The sequence below is a fragment of the Schistocerca americana genome, chromosome 1, assembly GCF_021461395.2.
Source record: "Schistocerca americana isolate TAMUIC-IGC-003095 chromosome 1, iqSchAmer2.1, whole genome shotgun sequence".
Lineage (NCBI taxonomy): Eukaryota > Metazoa > Arthropoda > Insecta > Orthoptera > Acrididae > Schistocerca > Schistocerca americana.
Genome location: NC_060119.1, coordinates 19391188 through 19413705, shown reverse-complemented (window position 1 = coordinate 19413705; position 22518 = coordinate 19391188). Strand labels below are relative to the sequence as shown.

Genomic DNA, 22518 nt, shown 5'->3' with positions numbered 1-22518 from the left:
CTTATTTAGTAGTGACATTTCTGTCTGACTGAATTCAATATTGGTTGAATTTACAACTCTTGGGAAAAATTTGTGGGGATTACTATTCTTATTTACGTATTTATCGATAGGCAGCTTGTTTGTGGACTGTGTGGGATAATTATTTATTTCAAGTTTCTGCTACCAGTCACTTTTTATTTTATTTTATGCGTAATCTAACATAATGCAACACGTTTCGAACATGTTCTGTTCATTTTCAAGCGTTAATACATACATAGAGAAATGTTACTTAAAAATAAACAGTCTTAAACTAGATTAGTCCAGAACACTTTGTCCATTGTTTTTTAATTTTTAATGCAGCTGCTGGTGTGCCATTTGGGGGGAAGGAGGGGGCAGTGTATATCTAGAAATCGAAATCAGTGATGTCTTCTGCTGGTGTTACGAAAATAGTGTGAAAGGTTTTTATATGACAGTTGATCAACTCACATTAAAGACACAGGCCACCCTTTGAAAATCAAAGACAACCTCGAAATCTTACACAAAATAGAAAAAAGTAAAAGAATGCATATCATGGAAGAAATGGAAATTTTCATACATAACACAAAGCACGGAGATAACATTCTTAATGAAATAACCGTATTCAAAAACTCAAAATTCTTCAACAGTCTTAAGCCAGTTCTAACTCAATAGATTCAACAAATGTCAATGTAAATAATTGACTAGAACCAAGAATATCGATACAAAACCTCGATAAACGATACAGACTCACATGCTACAGTCCACCATCTTGTGTTGTGTGTATAACATCGAAGCAATTTGTGCAGTGGCAATCAGTGACAAAATATAATGTGCAATAGTGTAATGTCAATCAACAGCTCTGCCATTACACCAGTGATGCTAGTGAAGCAGCAAGATGATGAAATTGTAAGTGATCAACTGTCATATAAAAACATTTCAAACTATTTTCATAACACATAACTGAAGCAAATCTATCTACATCCGATATAGGCTGTAATATACATAGCCAACAACAAAGAAGAAAACCAGCAGAAGACATCACTGATTTCGATTTCTAGATATACACTGCCCCCCTCCTTCTTCCCAAATGCCACACCAGCAGCTACATTAAAAAATTAAAAAAACAATGGACAAAGTGTTCTAGACTAATCTAGTTTAACACTGTTTATTTCTCTATGTATGTGTGTATGTATATATGTATTAATGCTTGAAAATGAACAGAACATGTTCGAAACGCGTTGCATTATGTTAGATTAAGCATAAAATAAAATAAAAAGTGACTGGTAGCAGAAATTTGAAATAAATAATTATCCCACACACAGTCACAGTCCACAAACATAGTCTTTATGGCTGAAAATAATTGAGATTACACGTGTTGTGAAAGCCGGTCCTAGTGCGCCGCACGTCAAGTGGCACCACAGGCCTCTCTTTCCCTGTGGCCTGCCCTCCATTGCCCCTCGGACAGTATTCGTATCAATTTTGAAGGTCCATTCCTTAACTGTTTTTTGCTCGTAGTAGTTGACGCTTTCTCGAAAGTCCCTTACGTGCTCGTCCACATCCACAGCGGCTACAGTCACGGCTTTCTCAAAGATTTTTTCCACAGAAGTATTGCCGTACGCACTAGTGACGCACAATGACTCACTGTTTATATTGAGAAAACTTTTGTAAAATGAGTGACATCCGGCATGTTAAGGCTATTCCCTTTCATCCACAGCCCGACGGAGAGGTGGAGTGCCCAGTCTGTACATTCAGTCCTTTCCCTAGGACACAATCGATAGGTTCTCGAGTTCTTATAGGCTCACTCCAGTCGGTGATCGTACCCTGGTGGAGTTGCCACCAGCCCCGTGTACTGCTCCATCTGCTCTGGCCGATGCCTAGCCACCACAGGCATCACGGGCTTCTTTCCCCGTGACCTGCTCTCTGTCGCGACTCGCACCAACTGCGTCCGTTCTCTGCCGGCTGGGCCCGAGGGCTCGGCTGGCACCCTAAGTGGACACCGGCAGTTCTCCGTTGCTGCCGAGTCGGCTGCCGTCGCGTCGCGTCACGTGCGCCTCTGACGGCTCAGTATCGTGCGACTACGACCAGCTCTGCCCACACGTGCCTGACCGTGCACGGGATAGGCCTGTGCCGCGTCCGCCGCTTCCACTGTCCGCTTTGACACTCGTGTAGCAGTCTGTGCCCCTTCCGGCTCCTGCAGCGTATTCGTTCCGGGTGCCGCTGCTGCCAGGTGGAATAGTCGTCATCCCGGAAGAAAGGATATTACGGAGACGTGACTCGGCCACAGCTCGGGGATGTTTCCAAAATGAAATTTTCAATCTGAAGCGAGGTCAGTCCGTGTGAAGTTGCCCAGTGATGGGTGCTTGACCATTTTAGTTTCGTATCAGTGCACACTCTGCTGCAGAGTGAAAATCTCATTCTGGAAACATCCCCCAGGCTGTGGCTAAGCCGTGTCTCCGCAGTATCCTTTCTTTCGGGAGTGCTAGTTCTGCAAAGTTCGCAGGAGAGCTTCTGTAAAGTTTGGAAGGTAGGAGACGAGGTACTGGCAGAAGTAAAGCTGTGAGGACGGGGCGTGAGTCGTGCTTGGGTAGCTCAGTTGGCAGAGCACTTGCCCGCGAAATGCAAACGTCCCGAGTTCGAGTCTCGGTCCGGCACAGTTTTAATCCGCCAGGAAGTTTCGTGATCTTATGGGTGTTGCCTATTTAAATGGTTTATTGCTTCATTCTAATAAAATTTAATTATGACATGTATTTAGTTAACACTATCACCCAATATTCATTTAGTTTATTTATTTTTAGCAATGCAGTATTAAACAATAGGAGCTTTCCCTTTTGTTCTGTGGTAATAAAAATGCCCATTTATGTTTAGGTTTATTGTCAATAAAGAAGTACATTATTGCTGGGTGTGGCATTGTTGCAGTCAGTCTGTTCTGAAACCTCTGTTAGATTGGATGTACATACTTCATCGAGAGTATAGAATTTGTTATGTCTTTTGTTCTGTGTGTAATTCGTAATTGATTTTGTGAGATTAACTGGAATGCAATAACGTGGATGAACAGTGCTCTGTTGGACAGATAGAAAGTGGAGTGTGTCACAAAACATTTTACAGTTCTGTTTCAAAAAAGTTGGAAAATGTCAATGACTTTGTTGAAGTTAGACAACCTTTGTTTAAATTTCAAGTAAGTTCTTCTGTAACATCGGTGCGTGAGTATCATGAGAAGAAATATATTGTGAAGTACAACCACATTTTTGGAAGAAAGTGCTGTGACCCACTTCATAAGAAGCCTATTACTAAAGGTTTGAGGGAAATAAAACTTGAACATTTGTCCTTGTTATGTGAGAGTGAAACAGCTCCCCAAGTGAAACGTAATGTGATTCCTGGAAATTTTCTGTGCCCAAATTGTAACTCAAAAATATTTGTTGTGAATCCAGAACCAGAATCGTGTAACCTTGATAATGACATTTATATTCCTAATGAGGAAAGTTGTTAGGATATTGGATTTTGCTTGTTGTAAGCTAGACGTATCTCCTGCTTCGAAAATAATAAAATTAAGTAGCAGAAAAAGAAAAGCAGCTATTGAAAATAAAGTACAACAAATTTCAGACAAAATTAGAAAAGACGTGGAATCATGCTTTAATATTACAGATCATCATCATCATCATACCAACATTATTTCTAAAGAAGAAGAAAACCTACCACCAGCATCATCAGACACTAAATATTTGAGCTTAATAGAGAAATTAAAAATGAAATGTTTAGTGACATCTAAAGAGGAAAAAGTTAAAATTTTAATTTTGGTCCCGAACTCACGGTCAAGAGAAAAAATAGTTAATGAATTCATCGTTTCTCATCATTTGGTTCAACTAACCTGAAAATTAGTAAAAGAGCATGGCATTCTTCCAGTTTTAGGAAAGAAGAAAGGAGTGGGCATAAGTGAAGAAACAACTAAAAACATTCAGAAGTTTTTTGGAGGTGATGAAAACAGCAGAATGTGCCCAGGTTGCAAAGATAGCAAAAGAGTTGTTATAAATTGAGTTAAAGTAACAAATCAGAAACGACTAGTGCTGTCAGATTTAAGTGAACTTTATGCAGCTTTCAAAAATTCTCGTACTGAATGCAAAATTGGAAGGTCATAATTTTGTGAGCTCTGCCCTAAGTGGTGTGTTTTGGATGGATCCTCAGGGACACACTCCATATATGTTGTTTGTATCATCTAAACGTCAAGCTGATTATTGCGGGTGCAAAACTCAGTGATCTTAACTACAAAGAGTTACTAGATTTAATGGTCTGTGACACTAACAGTTATGATTGCATGATGAGTTCGTGTAATAAATGCCCTGGTAAGGAAACTGTTATTGAATTGTTTCATGAATGTGATGAGGGAATGCCAGATAGTATTACCTTCAAACAGTGGGTCACAACTGACAGTGCGGAAATGAAAACAGTGGTTAAATATCAGGAAGAGTACTTGGAATCTTTAATTGATAACTTACAAAAACTCAAAAGTCACCACTATGTTTCTAAAATCCAAAGTAAGTTTTTGAAGCACAAAAAAGCACAACTTAATGAAACTGAATGCATAATGCTTGCTGATTTTGCAGAAAATTTTACATTTGTGATTCAGGTTGCACTTCTCTACTTTAAAAATAAGAAAGATGAAGTTTGCAGTTCTTCAATTTGCATTCTAAGTGACTACGTGGGGCACAACACTTTGACTGTACATGTGTTTCAAAAGTATGTAATAAATTACATAAACGAAAATTTTCCCAAGGTGGTGAAGCTGATATACTTTTCAGATGGAAGTGGTAGTCAGTATAAGAACAGAAAGACTTTTTCAAATCTGTGCAACCACAAAGTAGACTTTGGGTTGGAGGCTGAATGGCCCTTTTTTTGCATATTGCCATGGTAAAAACGCATGTGATGGAGTAGGAGGTACAACAAAACATGAAGTAAGTAAAGCCAGCCTACAAAGACCAACCACAGGCCAAATTCTCACAGTACAGGACATGTGCATGTCTTTTGCAAGGATAGTATTAAAGGCATTACCGATTTTCTGATCAAGAAAGAAGAAGTGGTTCTGCATATGAAAACAACACTTCAAACCAGATTTGAAAACTGTATAGGCTAGCAATGAAAGGAACAAGGAATTTCCACAAATTCCTTGGCATTCCAGAAAACATAGTTCGATGCTATGTAACATCAGAAACCGAAATGTATGGGAATTATTGTCAGTAAAATTACATCTCTGTTTTTGACGTTGAATGACATAGTGGCACGTGTGTATGATGGACAGTGGTGGCTTGCAGAGGTTGAAAGAATAAGTTTGGAAAACAATGATTTTAATAGAAAAGAGGAAGTTTTAAAGTTAGACAAAATATGGATGTCGACGTTGTGCCAGCAGAATGACAGTTGATTACTCTTCATCGAAAATGATGACACTTTCCAAAGATAGGCATACTGTTGGCATCACGTGACGAATGGTGGTGCCCTCTATGCGCTCTATAAATGTGAGCGTACCTGGAGCCTCAGTGGCAGTAGCCAGACGACCTCAGACGATGTCTCCCGCAGATGGAGATGAAATGTTAGGGGGAAATTTTATACATCGACCACGGCCTCTCAGCCTGGAAGTTTCAACTGAAGAAATGATGTTTTTGTGCATTTTTACCACCCTGCTGGCCCAAGAACATCGTTCAAGAAATTGACTAGTGACAAAGTGTGGATATCAATGAAAAATGTTTTAAGGAAACTTTCAGTTCTTGAACTTACCACAACAACTGGAAGGTCTTATTCTATATCACAGAAGCTGACTCAAGAAATAAGTGTTCTTAACATTCACCACCAGGTTTAGGAACAGTTGCATTTTGAAGGATGTTAATTGAAAATATTTATTTTAAGTATGTCAAAATAATATAAATGTTAATTTCAGTGATGTTTCCACTTTTTGTATATAATTCAGTACCTTACTTCAGTAATAATTGATTATATCCTGCCAATATCACACATGAGCAGGCAAGAGCCATAAGATCTGTTGTAGGTTAATGTGAATTATCTCCTCATTTTCAAAAATTCATATCAGTGTTGGAATTTTTACATTACGTAGCTATCATATAGGTGTACAAACTGTGCAAAAATCATATTTCTATATTCAGACCCAGCTGAGAAAACTAACCCCAAACTTTACAAAAAATGAAAATTTTCAAATTTCAAAAATTCATAAAAAATTAAGGAAACATTTGTAAGTGTTCTTGCTCTATATGAGACCAATTGTGTATGATATCTAACAATAGGAAAAAAATAGACTCTTATAAATCATTCCTTGATTGTTATTTTTAGGCCTAAAAAGTGGATTTTTGAAAATTTAGATACCAAACTTTGGAGTTAATTTTGACTGGTTATTTTTGAATTTAGGGTATTTTGTGTAATAGACAATGTTGTAGAGGACACTTTTCTAAAAACACAATTGCAATGTTGTAACTTAATCCACTGCAGAGATATTCATACTTTTGGTAACATCTCTAACCTGAAACATTATCGCGCGCTTTCAAACAAAAATGGCTGCCATCCAGTAAAGGTGAAAGGTAATTTTTTTTTTAAACCTGTTTTGAACTTCTCAGTTATAGGGTAATCACATATAATAAAATTAAAATATCTAAAAATGGTCAAGCAACCAACTTAATTTTTATTGGACCACTTCATATTTGGATTGACCCAGTTGGGGTGTGTGCCGATACGAAACTTCCCGGAGTGCTAGTTCCACGAGGTTCGCAGGAGAGCTCCTGTGTAGGAGATGAGGTACCTGCAGTAGAGAAGCTGTGAAGAGGACTGGGTGTGAGTCATGCTCGAGTAGCTCAGTCGGTAGAGCATGTGCCTGCAAAAGGTAAAGGTTCCGAGTTCGAGTCTTGGTGAGGCACACAGTTTTAATCTGACAGGAAGTTTCGTATCTGTGCACACTCTGCTGCAGAGTGGAAATTTCATTCCAGCTTATTATATCTTCATTTGGTGTATTCACTGCAATTTTGGAAGCTCTTGTTTTCTTTATTTTCCTTGTAAATGTGAACCTGCAAACTTTTGGACAAAATGAGCCCACAATACGATGTGTAAATGTTAAAACTAGCAATTGATGTAGCAATACCTCTGTGGCTCAGTCAAGTCAGCTGCTGTTATACGGTGACGGATACTGTGTTCAAAGTTACTGACAGTCTAATATTTTTTTAATGTGAAAATCTCCACTATGTAGGAGCATGGTTTAGAGCCGGTGTTTAAGCTTGACGCAAGTAGGTAATTACCTTCAGAAATGATGCAGTTGTTAAAATTAAAGACTGAAATATGTAACACCAAAGCATATTCTGACAAATATGCTCCTCATTATCAACCGGTTACACATATCTTAGAAAAGCTGCATCAGTGTGTCTGAATTTGTTTTAGTAGGTTATTAGTAATGTGGTATCGATAACTACAATGCCACAACGTAGGTGCGTTCTGCTAGGTTGGCACTACGTTACACACCGACGACAGCGCACTCTAGCCGGAGCGGGAGAGCGCTGCGAGCTCCGCTCCAGATTCTGACCATTTGATCAAGCAGATGGCCTAGAAACATCATTTTAACTTCCGAGGGTGTTGGCTTGCTGTTGAGACTGTGTACTATTTACACGACGGGTGCACCTCAGTGCAAAGTTATGTATTCAGTTAATATTGTGATATAGTAAAACCATTTCTAAGAGCAGTACTGCAGAGATTTTCACCTTTCCTGCTCGTACTCAGTTCCTACATTCAGCCTACCCTTCAGTTTGCAGGAGAAGACCCACGCGCCACCTTCCAGGCGGGATACAAAAAGTAAGGATTATTGAGTCTGACCTTCAGATACACTATCGAGATTTTCTATCTCATCATGGAGAGGGACAGATGCCAGTCAGCCTTATTTGAATTGAGACATCAGGGAAGTCATTGGTGACATTTAATGCTAAATTTAACTTTCAAATGACTGTATTGTTTGCTCATCACTATCCCAAAAACTTAGGGCACAACTAATGGCAATGTACATAATAGAAAATTCTTCAATCCAATGTTCATCACTATTTAGCCACTGCAGTGAATGTACTGTGCAACATTTAAAATTTGTTGAAAATGTCAGATGAGTAATGTTCACAATACTTTGTATTTTACAGATGTAAAGAACCATTTGCAATATTGTCAGCTCAGTACACCTGAAACTGGTATTCGAGAAAAAACAAAAAATGGTGTAACCATCACATACACAGAAACAAAAAAAGCTAATTTGATATTTTCAGGTAATTAATGACTTCCCTGATATCTCATAGCAAATAAATCAGACTGCTACATTTTTTTTCTCCCTGGTGAGCTTGATAATCTCAAAAGTGTGTTTGAAGATCAGATTTGATAATCCTGACTAATAAACTACTGGTACTAGAACAATTTCAGACACACTGATACAGTTCTTCAATGATACGTGTAATTGGTTAACAGTACAGACAATATGTGTCAACATATGCTTTTGCGTTAATCATTTCAGTCTTTAATTTTGACAGCTTTTCATTTCTGAAGGTAATTCTCTACTAGCATCCAGTTTAACATTGGCATTGTATCATTCTGCTATGCGGCAGCAATGTTTACATAAAGAAATATTAGGAAGTCAGAAGTTTCAGACAAAGGACCACTGTCATCATTTTACAGTGTTTGACTGACATTTGTTTTTCCACAAAAATGATAATAAAAATGCCTTACTGGGCCACTGTGGTGTTGCTGCCCAAATCACCAGTTTTATCATTTACACATTGTATCCTGAAGTCATTATGTCCAAAAGCTCACACCTCCAAAGAAAATAGACGTCAGTAGCTTCCAAAACTGCAGTGAATATACCAACTGAAGAAATAATGAGTTGCTCCTTTTAGTTGTTTGCAAAATGGCTACTGCAGTTTAGCATCTCAAATAATTACAAAAGGCGATGTGTGGCTTCTGTCGGCTTTGATACAACATGCATGCTTGTTAATGATGTCAAACTAGATGCTGATGGAATAAACTTAATGTCCTTTTTCTTGTGTACATTTTTTCCAAATTGGGCTTTGCCAAATGATGTGCAATATCAGTAAATGAAAATTGGTTAAATTTTCGTTATTTATATCCAGAAAATAAAGATATTTCAAACTGTCTCTGATAAAATAGTGCATCTGAGTACAATTCCCTATGAAATATTGGCAGTGTTTATTAGGTAATATCGCGTTTTTACATTTTGAGGCAGAATTCATGTCTGTTTCGCATTTATCGCAAAGTGCAATTTTTTTCCAGACCTTGTGTGTGTGTGTGTGTGTGTGTGTGTGTTTCACATTCTCTCTCTCTCTCTCTCTCTCTCTCTCTCTCTCTCTCTCTCGTTAGCCCTCTAAGTGTGTGGTGTCATGGACAGCTCGGAGTAAGTCAGAATATGGTAATGTTGGGTTAAAACTATTTTGAATTACAATCATTGAGATCTGTCATTGTGAGACTTGAAGGGTGAAGTGCAAATGAGAGTTTGGAGTTTATTTAGTAGCTTTAAGTAGTCTTCGTGATCTAACATTTCAGTATCACCCAGCAAGGATTGAAGTACAGAAGAAAAAGAAGTTGTACATGGTGTGGAACTGAGTAGCTGGACCACCAGAACAATTTCTAAAGGTGACTGTTCATCAGCAAGATTTATTAACAGTTAATTGACAGATCCAACACAGTGAAAATGTATCACGGATCGACAGCAGCTGAAGCATGCGACTGAAAACTCAGCTTTTTCACCATATGTGTTACATATTGTCAGTCGCAATGGAAGCTGGTAGATGGATACAATATTAACAACAAAGCCATCCAATCTGTCACCGTAAATACAAAATTAATTTTTGCATCCAAATCACCATATAAGCAGTACTCACAGTGGTGCGTTAAAGCGTGTTCCATCTTGTCACAAAGCCAAACCCAACAGTATGCTTTGTAATAGTCGTGGAACCTCCTGTGCACTATCTGAAGATGAGCTTGAAAAGATTCGAAAATTAGTTAATGAAGAAAATGTTATTTCAGAAAAATGACTGGTTGCAGTTTTCTTTATTTATATTGCATAAACGGTCACAGGTTCATAAACATCTGAAGTGGATAAGCTTAAATACTTTTTGTTTTTCGGCATTCATTTAGTATTCTTGAGAACATTGTTTCTTGCAATCTGGTTGCAGTCTAAGATGTTCTCGAACACAACTCAGGACAATTATAAGTACAGCAATGGTCAACAAGCCATGAAAATCGTGCTTTGATTTAACACACCTTACTGCAGAATCATCAACAGATTTTTAACCCCTCAACTGCCCATTTAGCAACTAAATACGAAGTGCCATGCGCCGATGTCACAGGGCTTTCTCGAACAAAACTCATCTCCACAATCTTCAGGCAAGAGAACAGACCCGTGCTCTTGCCTGATTTCAAGCTGACTAATGTTTTCTTTGATATGAAGATGAGATTAAATGAGACTTACTTTGAGTTGCAGACAAGCACAATGAAAAGGCTATTATAGATGAGCTATCGAACGAAGCCTTCTTCAGAAAATAAAATGCGCTCACATTTGCACGAGTGGGCGCATCCCGTGCACCCGTGACTGCCACCTCTGGCCTCTGGAGTGCAGCTCTCTCTCACGTTGGACGATAGCGACAGCCGGGGGTGGGGCTGGGGAAGGAGGAGTGGGGAAAGGCAAGGCTGCTGTCTGGCAGAGCGTGCAGGAATTAGATGGTGTCCAGGCAGGGCTGCCAGGAGAGGGGGGGGGGGGGGGGGAATGGGGAGCAGAAAAGGAGGGGAGCAGAGAAGGAGAAGGGATCAGTGGGTGTGTTGGCAGTGTACAAATGAGGGTGAGTGGACCCAAATAGGGATGAGGCGATAGGACAGAGGAAATGGAAACGGTTGGATGGAAGTTGTGGGGACAGTAGAGGATACCGTAGATTGAGGCCAGAGTAAGTTCAGGATCAAAGAATGTGTTGTAAGGATAACTGCTATCTGGGCTCAGGGCCCTGACACCCTATTCTCATTCCTTCACAACCTCAACACCACCTCTCCCATCAGCACCCCTTATCCTCTTCAACCCCAGCACGCCACTGTCTCTCGGATGTTGACCTCTTCTCTGATAGCTCCATCTACACCTGTGTCCCCATTAAACCCACCCATCATCAACAGTACCCGTGTTTCGACAGCAGCCGTCCCTTCCGTTCCAAAAAATCCCTCTCGTACAGCCTAGCCACAGGGGACAACGTATCTGTAGTGACGGGAGCTCCCTTGCTCAGTATGCTGAAGGTATCACAAAGCTGTTCACAGACTGACACTATCCCCCAGAGCCTACAAACAAATTTCCCACGCCATATCCCACACACCTCCGACCACCCACCATCCCCGAGGATCAGTTACACAGGAGTGAGCATCCCCTTCTTCACCCAGTATCGGCCCGGACTGGAACAACTGAACCGCATCCTTCGCCCGGGCTTCGGTTATCTATTATTGTGCCCTGATATAGAGGACATCCCAACCGAGATACTTCCCACACTTCATAAAATTGTGTTCAGTCACCCACCTGACCTCCGTAACATCATTATTATGCCGCTCGCAATCCCAACCCATTGACACAGAAATCGTATCCCTGTGGAAGACGCGGGCGAAAGACCTGCCCAGTCCACCCACTCAGCACTACGTATTACGCCACCCCATCAGAGGCCAGATTATCTGTAAGAAAGCCATATGATATATCATATATCATCTCTGCTGCAGTCAGTGCACAACTTTTTATACTGGTATGACTACCAACCAGGATGAATGGCCAGTGTCAAACTGTGGCCTAGAGCGAAGTGGACCACTCTATGGCACAACACGCAGCTGATGTTTGTTTTCACTGTGTGCTTCACAACCCAGTTCATCTGGATCCTTCCCTCCACCACCAGCTTTTCTGAACTGCGGAGATGAAAGTTATTCGTACAACACATTCTCCACTCTCGAACTTATCCCAGCCTCAATCTACACACCCTCCAACCGACAGTTTTTCTTCCCTCACCCCCCGTCCCATCACCGTCTTTCCTGTTCACGTTCCCCCACACTCGTGGTGCGCTGCTGTCTGTCAGTGGACTCGCCGATCTTTTCCCCCTTCTCTGCTTCTCTCCTTTTCTGCTCCCCGTGCCTTACCTCTCCTGACATTGCACCTGGCAGCCTTGTTCTGCTGCCATCTTGGCCCTGCACTCTTCCCCACCCCATACCCTGCTATCCCTCCCCATTTCCTGCTCCATTCCCCATCACTGCTGTCATTTGTGCAACACGTGTGTTCTATCTGCAGTGGATAGCAGTCATGTATCGACGAGATTTGATTGCTCATGTGAATGTGTGTGTGTGTTCTCCTTCCTGAAGAAGCCTTTGGCTGAAGGCTCAATGTGTAACAGACTTCCGTTGTGCCTGTCTGCGAGACAGGATGTAATCTTTACGTGAGTACCAATCTATCCTTTCCCTAATATTGTTGATATTCAGTGTGTATATGCCCCTGGACAGCTGGGAAATCCAGGTAAAATGTGAGAATTTTTTGTCTAGGTAAAACGTGGGGATTTTGTAGACTTCTGGAAGTTTTTCATTGTTTTAGTTTTCAGTTATTATTTTTGTAATTTTGACTGGTAAGAACTGATACACTAACAAATAATTTTTATTTAGCCCGCTACTGCAGAATAATACTATAGCAATAAACATAAACAGTAGAATAATACCAAAATAAAACTTTTTTAATTGGATAGATAAAAAATATACTCACCAAGCGGCAGCAGAACACGCACTTAAAAGACTGTTGTAATAAGCTTTCGGAGCCAGTGGCTCCTTTTTCAGGCAGAAGGGTTGAAGAGGAAGGAAGAAGGGTGAAGGAAAAGGACTGGAGAGGTCTAGGAAAAGGGATAGATTTCGGGAAAGTCACCCAGAACCGTGGATCAGGGGAGACTTTACCGTACAGGATGAGAAGGAAAGACTGATTCGACCTGATTCTGTGCAGTGAAGGCTGAGGTGAGATTGGTGGCGTATTGCTGTAAAGAGTCTGCATCCAAACAAATGCCAAGGCTGTATGGGAGGAACATTTGACATGGAAAGGATGGCTTCACTGCACGTAATTACTCCACCAGCCTAGTTAAAATGCAGATTTCCTGGGCTATTGTGTCCAATTCTGGTACTGCTGACCCTTCCTCAAAAAAGGTTCAGAGCACACCATTCGGGTTCAGAGCACACCATTTGTTACTCAGTATTATCCTGGTCTGGAATGTGTTAATCAGCTACTTTGACAGGGCCCTGACTTCCTAAAATTGTGCCCTGAAGTGGGATCCATTCTGTCTGAAATTTTGCCCACCACACCTAGAAGAGCTTTCTGTCACCCTCCCAATCTCCGCAACATTCTTGTCAGACCCTACGCTCCTTCTGCACCCATCTCCCTACCCTGTGGTTCCTATCCCTGTGACCGTCCCCGCTGCAAGACTATGCACCCTCCTACCACCACCTATAATAGCCCTGTAACTGGCAAAACATATACTGTCAAAGGAAGAGTCACCTGTGAAACAAAACGACACGTCATATGCCAGCTATTATGTAAACACTGTTCGGACTTCTACGATGGCATGACTACCACCAAATTATCAATTACGATGAATGAGCATAGGCAGAGGATGTATATTGGCAACTCACAATATCCTCTACAACATGTCATTCGTGACCTCGGTACCTGTGTCACCACATGTGCCATCTGGATTCTTCTCCCAGACACCTGTTTCTCAGAACTCTGCAGGTGGGAACTAGCACTACAACATATCCTTGGTTCTCGCCACCCACTTGGCCTTAAGTTATGTTAATGTGTTCTATCTCATCATTTCTTCACCGTTAACTACTCTTTGCTTCACTCCATTTTAGTTTTCTACATCTTTCATTTTGTTTCCTGTCTATTTTTCATCGCCCACCTCTGTTACGTACAATGCACGTAGCTTTTCACTCCTGTTAACTCGTGCACAATGTTTTAGTAGTAATTTCTGTCTTGCATATTACCCTGTCTTCCACCTTTAAGCTCTCAGGTTTTCAAATCTTGTCTGATGCAGTCACCAACACTCAGTCTTTCCTTCTCATCCCGTACAGTAAGTTTCCCCTGCCCCGTGGTTCTGGGTGACTTTCCCGAAATCTACCCCTTTTTCTAGAACTCTCAAGTCTTTTTCCTACACCCTTCTTCCTTCCCCTTCAACCCTTCTACCTGAAGAAGGGACCACTGGCTCTGGAAGCTTATTACAACAGTTTTTTAAGTGTGTTCTGCTGCTGCTTGGTGAGTAGATTTTTTTTATGTATCCAATTAAATAATTTTGTCAATAACTCAGGCCAACTATGGAAAAACTTTTTTGCTGAAAATATGTAATCTTTTTTTTTAGTGTGGCAAATCCCAATACGGTACTTAAAATAATTTAAAAAGAAGGTGTAATGAATGTAGATGACGCTGGGAGCACTGCTGAAAAACATTTGCTGGCAAAAAAAGGTCGATATTAGTTTTGCGTTAACAGATGGTGTTTTGTTTACTGTCAACCTAACCTCACTTTCCCGTTTCCTGTACATGTGCTCACTACAATGTCTAATCGTGGTTGTAAAAACTCTGCTGACAGTTTTTGTTATATAAGTGGTGAATTTGTGATTAAAAAACACCAAAGAAACATTACAGACTTTGTGAAAAATGTTTGTCACCACATAAGATATATTATGTGTGTGTTGAAGATCTGAGAAAATGGTCGAAAAAGAAGGAAAAAAAGCCCTTAGATTTGCTGTTCCTATGATATGGAGGGAGCCAAGAAATCATTCGAAAAACAAGAAGATAATAAGCTACCCTAACCTACCGTCTACCATCCAACCAGTAGGGCATGGAGTAGATTTGCTGGTTCCTGAACCACCAGATGATTTAAATTCTATTCCAACAGATGTATTTTCTTATGTACAATCGGATTTACATGAACCAGATGATGATGAATTCCACTGTAATACAGAAAGTCTAGAGCCCAAATTGTTTACTCAGACTAAGCTTAACGATTTGGTCAGGGATCTGGACTTAACAAAAGGAAATGCTGAATTGCTTGGCTCTAGAGTAAAAGAAAAGAACTTATTGGCAGTTGGAACCAGCATATACATGTATAGAAAGAGAGAGCAGCAATTTTCCAAGTTTTTTCGACAAGGGGATTTAGTGTACTGCTCAGACATTCCCAGTCTGATGAAAAAGGAAGACTGGAGGCTGTTAATTGATTCATCCAAAATTAGTTTAAAGGCTGTTTTATTACACGATGATAACATGTATGCATCTATACCTGTTGGACATTCTGTACATATGAAATAAAGCTATGAAAATCTAGAAATAGTGCTAAATAAAATAGGCTATTCTGCTCATGGTTGGATGATATGTGGCGATCTAAAAGTAACACGCACGCTCCATAGTCAGCAAGGTGGCTTTACCAAATTTCCATGTTTCTTGTGTGACTGGGACATAAGGGCTAGGGATCAACACTGGTGCAGAAAGAACTGGCCTGTGAGGGAGTCCTTAAAACCTGGTGAGGAGAACATTCTATGCAAAAACCTTGTAGATCCAAAAACTCACCATATAGCAGAGATGCTGAGTGATAGGCACAACCGAAAGATTCACACAATTATAGATTTCGGCCATTGAGGCCTTTGTCAGCAACACACACACACACACACACACACACACACACACACACACACACACACACACACGCAACTTGCACACACGTCTGCAGTCTCAGACAACTGAAACCACACTGCGAGCAGCAGCACCAGTGCACGATGGGAGAGGCGACTGGGTGGGGGTAAGGAGGAGGTTGGGTTGGGGAGGGGGAGTGATAGTATGGTGGGGGTAGCAGACAGTGAAGTGCTGAAGTTTAGACAGAGGGCAGGAGAGGAGGTGGTGAGGGGAGGGGGGGGGGGGGGGGGGTAAGTAACGGAAAGGAGAGAAGTAAAAAGATTGGGTGGGGTGGTGAAATGACGGCTATGTAGTGCTGGAATGGGAACAGGGAGGGGGCTGTATGGGTGAGAACAGTGACCAACAAAGGTTGAGGCCACATAGGATGTATTGCAGGGAAAGTTCCCACCTGCGCAATTCAGAAAAGCTGGTGTTGGTGGAAAGGATTGAGATGAGGGGTATCATGTTTGGCAGCGTGTTCAGCAGCAGGGTGGTCCACTTGTTTTTTGGCCACAGTTTGTCGGTGGCCATTCATGCGGACAGACAGCTTGTTGGTTGTCATGCTTACATAGAATGAAGCACAGTGGTTGCAGCTTAGCTTGTAAATCACATGACTGGTTTCACAGATAGCCCTGCCTTTGATGGGATAGGTTATGTTAGTGACTAGACTGGATTTAGGTGGTGGTGGGAGCATGTATGGGACAGGTCTTGCGTCTAGGTCTATTACAGGAGTATGAGCCATGAGTTAAGGGATTGGGAGCAGGGGTTGTGTAAGGATGGACGAGTATATTGTGTAGGTTCGGTGGATGGTGGAATACCACTGTAGGAGAGGTGGGAAGTATAGTGGGCAGGACCTTTCTCATTTCAGGGCACGACGAGAGGTAATCGAAACTCTGGCAGAGAATGTAATTCAGTTGGTTCAGTCCTGGATCATACTGAGTTACGAGGGGACTGCTCCTCTGTGGCTGTGCACTTTGCAAATCTGAACACTAAGTTTTTTGCTGAGCAAACCTAAATTAAACCTGTCTTGAAGGGAACGTGTTACCTGGATGTCGAAAAAATTTTGGGGGGTTGCTTCCAGTTGTGGTAATAAAGTGTGGAAGATAAACAAATTTGTATCAGCTGGACTGGTTTTAGGCACTCTGCTGATTGTACCTTTCTTGTTACTGAAATGTGGAAAGTAGCTGACAAATCAGATATTGATTTTGTCATGGCAGTAATCCATTATTTTGTTGTTTTTTGTTGCCAGGACAAACGAATAACAGTTGGTGATGCTCTGGCTCACCCGTACTTGGACGAGGGCCGCTTAAGATACCACTCCTGCATGTGCAAGTGTTGCTACACGACTCCGGGAGGCCTCAGGCAGTACACACCGGACTTCGAGCCTGTTGCACCCCACAGCTTTGATGATCTGTGGGAGAAGAAGCTGACTTCTGTTCAGCAGGTCAAAGGTTAGTAAATTAAAATATAAACATATTGTCATTGATTGAATTTTGCAATACTTATGTTAATGACATAGGTAACTACTAACAAATTTATTATAATTTCTATAAAAGTACACAAAATTGTGAAGAATAGTTCACCTTATCTGCGGGCATTAACATCACCAGTTACAATAACCGAGTAACTGCTCTGATGCACTTGTTAAGTATTTTTGTGACCAGTGTGGTATTTTATCTTGTTGGAGAGATGGACAGGTCATGAAGGAATGGCATTTCCAATGTTAGAAGTTAAAAAACTGGCTTTTATTTGTACTGTAGAAGTTATTGAACATAATTTCTTGAAGAATATATTTCAGATTTTTTACCGAACACAAGTAGAACATGTCACATACTTCACATTATGCAACTATGTTTGTTTGCTGTTTCTCAGCTTGATCACTCACTCAGTCACATGCAGTTGGGTGTACCGTGTTTTTTAGAGATAGGAGTAAACAAACATTTTTACCAAGGTAATAATCCACATCAAAGCCTCATTTACAGTTTTCTGTTGAAAACTGTCATTATGTGGTGTACTTTCTGTTGTAGACTGTAAGATACACTGCTCTCACTAAGGACATTAGCACTAGCCCACTTACCAAATGGTGGTTTGCTCTGCAACTGCTACAATCTGAATGTATTAAATTCTTGCATAGACCTGGTTATCAGTGTGATATGAATGACATTGTATTGTGGTACTAGTATATTTTCACTTTGTTTCAGTGGACCTAAATGTATGAATCTTCCTCCTCTTTGTCAAATCCAATATCTTCTGTCTATCTGCAAAGATTGTCACATTATTTTTATGTTCTTACCGAGTGTTGTTTCTTGTAGTTCTCGCAATTCCCGGATATCTACCAGACTCGAGAGGTTTATTATTCTTTCCCGGCACAAGAAGTTGGGTTCTTTTTATATCTGAGGCTCACTCTGTGGTTGAAAGCAATGCAAATAGTTATTCTTTAGCTGTTCTTGTAAGGCTAATGCATCAGAGTATTTTCTGTCTGGGTTGATTCCCTTGGCCTACAAACATCCCACTATGCCACAAAGCCTTGATTCTTTTCTTCATTAGTTCACAGTAAGATAGGGTCTGTGTGCATGTCATATTGGGTATTTAACTGACACTGCTGAATTGTAGGACACCGTTAGGGACCTCACAAGGGGTGGTCGAATCCAACACGTTGAAAATTACCCTGGGAGAATACACCAAAAGAAATGTATGGTCGAAAAATGTCGAAGTTGCTTGTTTTTGCTGCTTATAACTGCAGTTTTCACAGCCTTTCCAGCCTAGCTGCATATCAGCATCTGTGGCAAGAGAGTGTAGCACCGCATGCCACAAAAATCCCAGGTTACACATATGTGAATTTTGATAGCTATATCATACCAAAAACATCATGTCTAATTAATTTTTGAACAACATGCTGTTCATGTCGACAGCTAAACTGTTGCGGATGTAATTCTTACGAAGATGACCAGCAGAGAGAAAAAAATGAAGACGGTATTTGATGTTAACATTACAAATAAAACCTGTCGGTTGGTACCTTAATTTGTTGAAATGAAATATTTCTTGCACGTAGATAATTTTATAAGAATTGCTGTAGCATAGTCCTCATGATAATTTTCGAATGATATGTTTCAGTAAGGGTGTAACAATTCCTTGTTTGTTCCCTGTAGTCATCCCAAAAATGTGAAATGTCTGTTGAAGGATGAAAACAAACATTTTACATCGGGCATACCTGATAGAAGAACAATTGGTGCTTTCAAGCACTTCACGGTACTTGTTTGATTTAGACAGAACTGGGACGGAATAAGAAACTGTCCCAGCTGTCCTGCTGTGTACAAGGTATATTCGACACAGTTTGCGAAATGTAGTGATGCAACTGATAATTCATAAACGATTGAAGTTTAAGGATAATATCCCACTGATAAAACCTGGAATGGTAGAGGCTTATAGGAAATTATATTGTCTGGTAGTTTTTTGAAAAATGCTTTCTACTGACAAAAAAATCAAGAGATTGAATCACATTAGTAGTTCCAGGTGGAACCCGAAGTATATCGACAGTCTTTTCATCGTCCTCAAAGACCGAGGTGTCGTCGTGTCCAGACTGAGAATCCCCCAAAGGCAATGAATTATATTCTGAAACTTGTAGGAAGACATTTTGAATATAATGTTAGAAATTATTCTTTCCAATTTTTCCAGATTTTGATAGTGGTTGCAAGATTTTCACAGCTAAACAGTCCTTTTTTCTTTAATTTTTGGACCTAATTTGCCTTGAGGTTCCTAAAGCTGCAAAAGTTCCTAAGGCTGCAAAAACAATAATCCCCTGATACTTATCACTGACATTATTGTATAAAAATGTGTCATAAAGCTGTAGTAGGGGTGTACATTTCTCCAGCCACGTGGCCATTGTCAGTTTTAAACATAAAAAATTGTACAGTGTGTCCTAACAGCTAAAGTTTTTACATTGTATTTCTTTACTCTCGTGTAAACTTATTTGCAGTTAGCCATATCTTTCACACAAAAAAGAATAGGTTATTTAAATAACTTTTGAGGTAGGATTGTACGAAAAATAAGTTGGGCAGTCAGAAATGCCTATTTTCTGGAGGTGATGGGGAAATTTTGTGGTGTGGAACCACATCCTTATCGTTGGTGACGGATATTAATTTTCAGTCTTTTAGGGGAGCTGGTTGCATTTTGTTGTACCGGTGGGTGTTAGGAGGCCAGTGCAGACGAGGGTTTCGTAGGTGGTGGGTGGTGGGTCGGGTCTCTGGAATGAAGTGAGTGTAGGGCTGAGGTTAGTGAAAATTGTGGCTGCAGGTATTTCCAGTTCTGCACTCACCTACTTCCATCCCATTTCGAGTCCTCTGTCGTCGTCTTCGTCGTGACAATTTTATTCTGTTTGTATTTCACTCTGTGATGTTTCCTCCCCCGTATCACAATTTGCTGCTGCCTACATCGTGACAATCTGTCTTTGGCACCGTGTTTCTCTCCCCCTCCCTCTTAGAGCCCTCGCAACACCCTCCCTTCTGGTCCCCACATCCTCGTTCACCTCAGATTGCTCCATCCTAATATAGCTCTCGACCCAGTTCTCAGCATCTTATTCCATTATTTTTTTATAGTTGTATTATATTGTTCTGTAACCGTGCTGTAACAGATGCTGTTTATCGGAAGGAAATGTAGGCTTGCTGTGACTTTTTCTTTTATGTGGTATTAGTGTATGCATTATTTCTTTAGCTAAGTGTTGAAAATATATATGATTTACTTGTCTTTCAGGTTATATTTAATTATTGTCAATTAATACCTTTTTTTCCTTTTTTATTTACAGAGGAAATGCACAAGTTTATTGCAGAACAACTGAATACCAGTAGAGTCCCGTTGTGCATTAATCCTCAATCTGCAGCTTTCAAGAGTTTTGCCAGGTAAGGCTGCAACCACAGCCACAAGAGGCAAACATCTGGAGGGCCTTCTCTTCTCCTACTTCATCCCTTCCCCGATAATGATCGATAAAGCTCTATGTCGTACTCCGGACATGCTGAGAGGGTACAGTCCACACCTTCCTGTACTTACTATACGTTATTCACGTGCAGGCAATGCTCGATCAGCTCCCGACGACACTCGCTCACGAGTATTTGTCCTCGGTTTGGCAGAATCCTTCTTGTCTTCTTCTTTGTTTGAAAGTTTACTGCTAGGGCAAAGAGAAAAAAGTTTATTCTGTGTTCCTTTCTGAAAGTTGAATCGAGGGTTGGCTGAGCTGTAAGTTTGTGTTAAGAGATATGTTGTAAACTGCAGATAATGCAGCATGTGCTTATAAAATGAACTATAGATTAATATGTTAGAAAGACTAGAACATTTTGTGAGCTTAGTCATGAAATGGAATGTTCATTAACCTAAATGGTGTGTGGTTGTAAAAATTTAACATTTTGGTTTCTCTCTCTCTTTTTTAGCTCTACAGTTGCCCACCCGTCTGAACTACCTCCCTCGCCCCATCAATGGGAGTGACGCTATCCTCATCCTAGCATCCAATTGTGAAAATGTCTAGAATATTCTCGTTCTCGCCCGGTTGTTGGGTTGCTTCTCTTCCACATGTGGCAGCCGAGTGGGGTATGGTTTGCACCTAATGCAAATTAATAACTTAACATACCTGAATTTTGATTCCAGACTAATCTTCACAAACTAACGTTTCTAAACGTGGTGGTGAAGTGTGTAGGAGTGTGGCTGTTGGGAGAGTAAGGACACATCATGATGGCAACCGTCAAAAATAAAAGATTTCGTATTGTTGGTAAATACTAATAAACAAATTGGGAAGTGTAAATAGTGAACTGTGCCTCTGTATATACCGAGATGTGATTGTATTAATGATGCCATTACATGCAATCAGTGCAGTGTTAATGAACAAGTGAAAATGTGTGTGACAGTCATTTGATATTTGCTTGAAAATGTGGTATTAACTCTGACAGGCCTGTTCAGAGAGTAACCGTGTCAAGTGGCAAAAGAAGTGTGTGTTCATTAGTACTGATTGAACACTGTATTCAAACTGTGTGTGTGTGTGTGTGTGTGTGTGTGTGTGTGTGTGTGTGTGTGTGTGTGTGCGTGCACACATGTGCGCCAGTGGATTTGTACACAAAATAATGGTATCTGCCTAGTATCTGGAAGGCAGTTTCATGGTAAATCAGTGCATTTGATACAAAATTTATTTGACTGTTAATTTATCTACTTAATAAGGCATGTATCTTTATTTATGTATTGTAAAAATATTTAGTGGTGAGTTATCATATATATCTGAGACTGCAGTGCATTCAAATTTTCTGGTGTTTGAATAGTGAGATCTGAAATTGGTTTCTTTCAGTTACTGCATTGCTTCTTCCTTATCTGTGTCCTAACTCATAAAACACTTTCTTGATATGTCTGTAGTTCCAGTTGGCTAACACGTTTCCTTGTCTTATTTCACCTTCATTATAGTTGTAGCATAAATTTAAGTGCTGCTTAAGTTGTGGGCATAGCAAGATGCATAGTAACTGTTAGTGTAGGAGACTAAGTTAACTGATGGGGAAATATCTGATACTGATGTTCATAAAGTAGTGACACATTATTTTTTAATATAGGAAAGAGGTTTGCTAATTGTAATTTTTGTGTGTTTCATCTGTTGTGTGAGGACATTGCGATGTGAAGATGTATAGTAGCTATTAACAGTATGTTATGTTTTTAATTATTATTTTTAGCTATGAAGCAGAATAAAAAAATCTCATGGCTCTGTTAACTTGTGTTTTGTGTTGGGCTTACATTTATGTTTGCATTTAATATTTTCAACAGCA

The 22518-nt window shown here is 40.3% G+C and overlaps 1 protein-coding gene across 3 annotated transcripts in view; it reads left to right on the top strand.

Moving 5' to 3' along the window:
* Positions 1-22286, top strand: part of LOC124545798 (serine/threonine-protein kinase NLK) — a 443318-nt gene extending 421032 nt beyond the window's left edge. For 2 of the 3 annotated variants that reach the window (XM_047124747.1, XM_047124758.1), the window contains exons 8-10: positions 16980-17181; positions 20532-20625; positions 21151-22286. In XM_047124747.1, coding sequence (XP_046980703.1) covers positions 16980-17181; positions 20532-20625; positions 21151-21205 — 351 coding nt within the window. In that variant the 3' untranslated portion in view covers positions 21206-22286. Of the gene's footprint in view, positions 1-16979; positions 17182-20531; positions 20747-21150 lie in introns of all 3 variants that reach the window. The other variant, XR_006967642.1, reaches the window with a different exon arrangement.
* The last annotated feature ends 232 nt before the right edge of the window (positions 22287-22518 follow it).